Source organism: Scardinius erythrophthalmus (assembly GCF_964197995.2).
Source record: "Scardinius erythrophthalmus genome assembly, chromosome: 10".
NCBI classification, from domain to species: domain Eukaryota; kingdom Metazoa; phylum Chordata; class Actinopteri; order Cypriniformes; family Leuciscidae; genus Scardinius; species Scardinius erythrophthalmus.
This window is the reverse complement of record NC_138230.1, coordinates 35,208,081-35,216,548: the sequence shown is the minus strand read 5'-3', so window position 1 is coordinate 35,216,548 and position 8,468 is coordinate 35,208,081. Positions and strand designations below refer to the sequence as shown.

Here is an 8,468-nt window from a genome sequence, read left to right as displayed (position 1 = left end):
GTGTGTTGTGCGTGAGTGACAGCACGTCCGGCCATCACGGGGTAATTGTGTATTGATATAACACCACTAATTGTTCTGACACTTTGATACGCCTCCTTTCTTTGACAGGAGTGGTTCACTTATGTTTATTCTCTTTTGCTTTCCAATTCGTTTTCATGTTGTTGACGTACTTTTCTTCACTTTTTATTTTAAGTTCAGGCAAGACTCTTTTACTGGGACTCTTTTTCACAAATAAGTTATGTTAAGATGAGATCCTACATTTTCCCCCTTTAAATTATCACCAATCATGTCGCCATATTTTCTTTCGTGTTTATTAATCTGTTAGAATCGAACTGTGAATAAGTCGATTATTTTAAATACATTGCTCAAAGCGTTACCAAACGGACTGAATGTTCGTGATTTAGTGATTCGGATGAGACAGTTCACCCAAAAATGAAAATTCTGTAATCATTTACTCACCCTCAAGTTGTTCCAAACCTGTATTAGTTTCTTTCTTCTGTTGAACACAAACGTGTTGGTAATCAAACGGTTAACGGTAGCCATTGACTTCCATAGTAATTTTTTCCCTACTATGGAAGTCAATGGCTACCGTCCACTCTCTGATTGCCAACATTCTTTAAAATATATTTTTTGTTCAACAGAAGAAAGAAACTCATACAGGTTTGGAACAACTTGAGGCTGAGTAAGTGATGACAAAATTTTCATTTTTGGGTGAACTATCCCTTTAAGCGGTGTCTTCTTCTCAAAACATAGGTCTACACAAACAATGTATTAGAACACAGGAGGGGACACAATGCTGGATGAAGTTCATATTACCAATAATACATTGAAACAAAAAATGGACACTCAACCAGCTTGTTTTCCAGCTAAAGCATTTAACTTCTCATTCATAACCTGGGTAACGCTCACCTGTAAGCGCGTCTCTCAAACTTTAAACGCCTTGAGCGACGTGAACAGGTGGTGAGGAGGTGTGTGCAAAAAGACGACAGGCTTGACTCCTCACCAATCAAACTCCAAGGAAAATAACACGCGCTCACTGAATTGAACCAATCAGCGCGTTGTTCCACACAGTGGGCGGAGCCAGCCCTGCTAGAATGAAGTGGAATGCTTCTCGCTGTGGAGTCAGTGAAACAGGCGCTGTTACAGGGAGTGGATACACTTGTCGGTTCAGCTGATCTGAATGACAACAATATTTTGGAAATAATCGCAAACACTGTCATCTACTGAGCTAACGCGTAACGCAAAGATCGCACTAAATAAGGTAGGCACCGAACGAGATTTTATTTCCATACGCGGGTGCTTACAAAGCTTAAATGATAGAAAAATAACATTAGTCTGTGCAATAATATAATTTAGAGTAACTTAGTATGTTGGTAACGAAGTTCTAGCCTTCTAGGGCGCGTTAAACATTTTTAGTGCACAAAATAATATTGGTTCTTATGTTGAATCACTTGTTGGAAGAAAATAATGAACAATATTCATGTCTTTATGTATGGAGATGTGCCCCTCCTAAAGCCCTTCTACAGATGGCCATAGAGATCTGCGACAGACTCGTGTTTTCCACGTTTACATAGGCGAGCCTGTGCGTTTTTCTCTATTTGCAACTGGCAACTACTGTTGAACAATAAAATGACATGAATAGATGAACAGGAGCCTTTTGCGCACGAGGATTTTTACCGATGCGTAATTTTGGTGCCCCTGTGGCGCTACATGTGCAAATGGGCTTCCTGCTTTCATCCCTCATTCAACATCAAAAAAGCCACTGAATGACATCCAGCTAGTTTGAATCTGTGTGCCTTTTAGAATGACAAAGAGAGCAAAGCATGCTTACTTAAAATGAACAGCCAAGTAAAACTGTGTGTCATGGTGCTTCACTGCTGGCCTCATTGCATCATCTCCTTTTTCATTTGGTTTCAGGTTATAGCAGCAGCTTCTCAGGGGAACGAGAGAAGCCTTGTGAATATTTGGTGAAGCGGTAGCAGCAGCGACACCTGGTCCCCTGAGTCTCCGCGTTCGCTTTCATCCTCATCAGAGTGGCAGAACAAGATGGGGAATGGATTATCAGAGCCTCATGCCATCTTTCCCTGCCTGCCGTCCTTTCAGGCCCTGCACATTGTTATTCTCGGCTTGGACTGTGCCGGTAAAACCACGGTATTGTACCGGCTACGCTTTAACGAGTTCGTGAACACCGTTCCTACCAAGGGCTTCAACACGGAGAAGATCAAGCTGCCTCTCGGTGGGAAAGGCCGGACTGCGACCTTTCATTTCTGGGACGTAGGAGGGCAGGAAAAGCTCCGGCCGCTTTGGCGCTCCTATACGCGGTGTGCCGACGGCCTGGTGTTCGTAGTGGACTCGGTAGATGCCGAACGCATGGAGGAGGCCAAAACGGAGCTGCATAAGATCACGCGGCTACAGGAGAACCAGGGGGTGCCCGTGTTGGTGGTGGCGAACAAGCAGGACCTGCGCAGTGCGTTGCCTCTATGTGAGGTCGAGCAGATGTTGGCGCTGAACGAGCTCGGCTCTCACACACCCTGGCACCTCCAACCGGCCTGTGCCATAATCGGAGAAGGTCTACAAGAAGGCCTGGAACGTCTCCACTCCATGATCATCAAGCGGAGAAAGATGATGAGGCAGCAGAAGAGGAAAAGATGACTTTTTGGTGATGGGAATGTGAGCTGGATGTGGTGGTAGGCCTCTGTGATGGCTCCGCTGGTGACGTGCCATGGGCCTTTGCGGCCCTGCGCTCCTGGAATTATTGTTTCAGTGGGCTGAGTTTTATCAGTCGGATGGTTCTGGATAAATATAGTTCAGAGACGCAAGAGGACAATATTGATTTATCACTCTGGATTGTAGCAGCGGTGGGACGATCACATGGAACTTTTACATCAACACAGTGTTACGCAACGTCATGGGGTTTGTGGTACATCGAGGTCTCATGAAGGACAACATTGGACATGAACTTGTAAATGACAAAGACTGATCGCCGAAGAGTTGGTCTTTGTCTTTGCGTCTGAAGTGTTACACGTATCCTAGCATTCATGTAATCTCGAAATGGGAGGATTGATTACCAAAGCTGCCATGGACAGAACTGAAAAATACATTCAGGTGATGTGTTTCCCCCCATTGGTTTTTATCCAGAATGGCCACCCGTCATTTTCTCTGAGTATTTGTTGTCTCGGTGGTCAGGGGAACCAGAATAAGCTTTATGGATCGCTTGCTTGGGAATGCACAAATGTTTAAAGATCGGAATCACAGAAAATGGTATTTCGCCATGTAGTTCAACAGGCGAATGTGGTAACTGTCAAGATTTGTAGAGGTTAAAGGTGTACTATCCTTCTTAAGTAGTTCTGTTGACTGACACAACATGTTGGTGCAGTTGAGCTTCACCCAAGCTTGAGGACTACTTTTGTCATTTCTAGCTTGTACCCACATTGTGCGATTCCCTTACAAGAGATGTTTAAATGCACTTTAGAAATTCCCTTTTCTAATCTATGAACTTGCAGCGTCTGATTTTTTTTTTTTTTTTGTAAAGACTTTATCATGCTACAAAAAAGAAGTAATGTATTGCTTCGAATGAAGCGTTTTTTCTTTTGTTTTGTTTTTTGAACTATCCACTGTTCCACATTGAAATGTGTAAGTTTGTCACTCAGTGCTTGTGTGTTGGGGATGTTCATATTTATGTCAGGATTTTGTACACTTTGAATAAATCCACAACTACACTAAACATATTATCACGTTTTGAGTTATCATTATTACTTGTTGCATGGTGAACTCATTCAAATTATTAAAGTTTATGACCTGACAACATGTCTGATAATCGTTTGACGCACTTTACATTTGAGTCATTAAAGGTTGTTCCTTTATAGTCACTGGGACATGCAAAAGAGGGGACATGACATGCACTTTGCGTGTCCCGCTCTAGCCATGCGACCAGACAGGATGAACTTTGTACTCAGTCTGTTGTCGAACAAATATATAAATGTTCAGTGTTTCATGAGTGCAATATTGCATCTTCATACTGAATGTGAAGCTGAAATTTGATGTGCATTTAGGTTTCTTTACCTTGCTTTGGTAATTTTTAAACAATTAGTCATTGAGTCATGAGTCATTTATGTTTTAGGGTATATGATACAATGCTTTCATTGCAATTATTTACAATTTAAATTTGTAATGAATTTACAAATTCTGCAATTCATACAAAAGATTTCATTTCTAAATAATTTTTGTCATAGCCAAAAATGTCAGGATGATACAACTGTTCTGATATCATAATAATAATAAAAAAAAAGAATTAAAAGAATGGAGTGATGCATATACCATTTTAGACTAGTTAAAATATCATAAAACCAACATAGACACAATTAAACTAGATTTTAGGAAATATCGTTCTTTATTGTGAAATGGTTCTTGTATAACAAGCCAAACCAAATGAGAGTTCACGCTTAATTAAAGATTAATCAAATAAGACTTCACAAACAGAATTTGTTCTTTTATAGACTGCGATATGTAACCGCTCAGAGTTTTTCAACACAGTTGATTTTGCCCGGAGCCCCACAGAGTCGCATGTTATGTTTGGAAAGGATCTGGCACAGCCGGTTCTAGCACAAGAACACTTTCCCTGGGAACAATGAGGCTTTAACGCAGGGAGAGGGGCCTGTACACCAGCTGACCAGTTCAAACAGGAATCATTCGCTGGACGCTGGTCAGCATTCTCATGGCAGCTGGATGACAGACGCAGATCCCGTGATACTGGCTTCAGAGAAAATAGAGGTGGGATTGGCTTCTAATTGGGTCTCAAATCATGAAAAATGCAAACATGTATCCTCCACAGAAGCCACAGCATCATGCTCAGTGGAAAACCTTCTGGTTTGGTGCTCGTATAAGGAGACGGTAAAAAGAGAATTCACAATTTAGCATCTTAAAACATAGTTATATGTTTTTATTTATTACACTGTCCTGTATCATATGACTGCTTACTAATTTTAGGGTGCTCAAAAAAAGTGCCTGGTTTGCTCTAGCACATCACACAAAATATGATGTGAATTTCATTGCATTTTTGCTTTAGACAACCATTTGTAAAGTGAAGAAGTCTTGTATTATCCCTTAATCACCAGAAAAACTGCTATAAAGGTATGATTCCTGTCTTCCTCTGAGCCAGATTAGAACTATTTGGTCAATTCTCAGCTGATTTTCACATGTATGACATTATTCATTATTATGCCTGCTGATTTTAATGGATGGAATTATGGCCATTGGCAGAAGAAAATGCAAACATGACACAGATGTTTTCTGAAACATCTTTCTTTCCTCTGTTTTACTTGGCATCCAAACAGTGACAGCAAATTACAGATTTTATGAAAAAAAAAAAAAAGTGTGTTTATGTAAAGTTTGAATTGAGTATTTGAAAGGTTCCCACTCTTTTTTAAGTTTGTAAGCTAATGTTGTCATTAAAACTTTTAATTTTTGACAACAAAATAGACTTTTGTTATTTTGATAAGTGCATTAAAGCTGATATACTGTATATATAATTAGAAAAATCGTATTTTGTGGGGGAAAAAATGTGATGGGAAGTTTTTATTGATATTTTTTAACTCAGCATCATTAAATTAGGTAATACTAGGCCCTTTTTTGCAGGGCTGTGTTATATGTTGGAAGGCAACAACATCAAGACTCAGTTATACAGCCTGGTTGGTCACGGGGCTTTGGAGAGAGGTGTGATCTGGCTGTCTGCTTTGATTTGTTTGAGAACAGCGCTTGTGCATTATACCTGACAACCTCTGCTTCACAAGTCATGCAGATGAGCCGAGGAATTGTAATAAACCGGTGTGTTGTGTCTTTTGTCTTTGCATGAAAGTACAGCTCACTTATATTACTAATGCTGGTTCTGTAGGGGGGTTTGGCATTATGCCCAGAGCCCCTTGGTCTATTCCACTAAAACATCATTTAAGCGGGGCAGAGGTTAAGCTTGTGTGCCGTTCTCATGGCTGTTCAAGGAAAAAAGCCTGGTTTATCAGAATCATACTGAGGTTAGCAGTTCCCATACTTTCCTATCGCTCCTGACCCTTCCTGTACGCTGCTGTGACCCAGTTCAGGCCCCTTTCCTTCTGATCTTGTGATGTAAGTGACGTGGGATTGAAGGGCCAGTGTTGGTAAAAGAGATCAAAAATCAGTGCAGGCTTCCTGTTTGCTCCACCCCAGAACACGCTGACTCAGGACATGGTATCGTACACTCCCTACACTTACACTTTTAAAACTGTAGCTCACGGTCATCAAAGGTATCATTAAGGCCATTTGGGAATGTAGAATCAATCTGGAACACTAACCTTTTTATGTACGGCAGATGTTTACTGTAATTTGGTGTTCCAATGACTTGCAGTGGAGCTAATGTTTCTATGAGCAAGCTCATACATTTCCTCTATTATTGGTGATGATACCCTCGGTTTGAATGGGAATGATGCCTCTGTTTGAGGTAACTGCGAAATTGAAAGCAAGACAGATTTAACACCATTTAAACTTGTTGACAAACATCTCAAATGCAAATTTTTGATTTCAGGGCAAGAATTATGGCAAAATGTAAAAATTCAAAAGTTTGGGGTCTGTAATATATATATATTTTTGTACTTTTATTCAGCAATTAACCTTCTGTGATGCTCGTGTGGTGGTAAAAAACTATTGAATTTTTTTTCCCAATGAAATGTACTATATTTTAGTTCGATAATGTTTTATTATTTAGTATTTTAGGGGATTTTATGGTACCAAATTATAATTGAGGAATAGTCTGTTTATTACCTGTTAACCACATTTCTGTCAGGTATTGTCAAATATGATTAACAATTAGTATACAGTTAGGATTGGCGGTATGGATGGGCAAGAACTCCCTGCGCATCCATGCAGCCTAGCATGATATATATATATTTTTCGAAACATATTTTACTCTAAAACTGTGAGAAATTCAAATCAGTGAATCTAAACAAGTTGTGCTCCAAATTTTAGGCTGATATTTCATAAAATGAGCTTTCAGTAAGATTTTGTTTGGGCGCAGTACCAAACGTTTCCACTAAATGAAATTGGTCTCCCATTATTTTACAATGCGGCCATTTTTTGACAGAAAACAATACAAGTGGGACTTTTTTTCAGGAACATTTAACCATTTCGAATCGTGTCCATGATTTATTTATGTGTGTGTTCACATAGCAAGTCCTCAAACCTTTACCAAGTTTTGTACTATTCCGAAAACATAAAAAATGTCAAAACGTAAACATTTTCAGGCAAAAATGACGGTAAAGACATGATGTTACAAAACATTTCTATTTCAAATTAATTCTGTTCTTTTGACCTTTCTATTCATCAAAGAATCCTGAAAAAAGTGTCCAGGTTCCCACAAAATATTAAGCAGCACAAATGTTTTCAACATCGATAATAATCAGAAAATGTCCTTAATGTGACACTGAAAATCCAGCTTTGTCATCACATGAATAAACTTTTTTTAAATTTTAAAAGATAATTTTATTTTATTTTTTTGTAATTATAATAATATTTCACAATATTAATGTTTAGCTGTATTTTTGATCAAATAAATGCAGGTGCCTTATGAGTACAAAAGACTTACAAAACTTTCAAATATCATTCCAACCTCAAACTTATGAATATACAGTATATATAACTTACTTGATTAGTGTGTCATGACATACTGATAGAACTAAAAAAAGTTTCACTGTTGCTCCTAAATGTACCATTTCGAGCTGTAACTGACCTTTGAAAATACGTTACACATGTATGCAAGTAAATAGATCTCAAATATGTCACGTCTTGTAAATGTTTTTCAAGTTTCTTGATCGGATGAAATTGAATGTACTGTATTCTGTTTAAGGCATAACCAACCAGCACAGTTTCAAACTCTTTTTAATGCAGTGGCTGATTGATAGGTGAGTAGTGGTCTTACAGATTAGCATTTACTGCCTCCTAAAGTGGGTTGAGTAATTAGAACACATGTCTTGGACATCAACTGAAATGGATGGCAATACCAGAATCAAAGCGGTCCTTCAAACAGCACTATAATCATCACTTTCATTTGTGATCCTGCTTTTAGATGGACCAGAGATCCCTGGCAAAGTTAATGTTTAGGCCCTTTAATGGCTGGCCATAAAAGTGTGTGTCTCATTTGTCAGTGCTTAAATTCTGATTAACATATGTTTGAAGTCAGTCCATTTATCTGCGATGTCTGACAGCAGGGGCGAGGTGTGAATGTCTAAACGCAGGGGTGAGTGTGGTGTGAACGGGTGGGTGGAGGGCGATAGGCCCGGGTGAGAGGGGAAAGCCGAGCAAGATAAGTGCTCCACCACTCCCTGCCTTTCCTGAGAAGCACAACGTCTCCCGCCCTCCTTTCAACGCACACGCCAAGCTATGACGACACATTTACTCAATTCATTCATTCTCCGGTGAACTTGTTACTGGATAATTTACTTTTA

At 39.4% G+C, this 8,468-nt stretch overlaps 1 protein-coding gene across 1 annotated transcript; it reads left to right on the top strand.

Moving 5' to 3' along the window:
* The first annotated feature begins 1,076 nt into the window (after positions 1–1,076).
* arl4ab (ADP-ribosylation factor-like 4ab) lies at positions 1,077–5,357 on the top strand. Its single transcript, XM_081377648.1, has 2 exons — positions 1,077–1,261; positions 1,918–5,357. The coding sequence occupies exon 2, from the start codon at positions 2,047–2,049 to the stop codon at positions 2,650–2,652; it is 606 nt and encodes a 201-aa protein (XP_081233774.1). The 5' UTR covers positions 1,077–1,261; positions 1,918–2,046; the 3' UTR covers positions 2,653–5,357.
* The last annotated feature ends 3,111 nt before the right edge of the window (positions 5,358–8,468 follow it).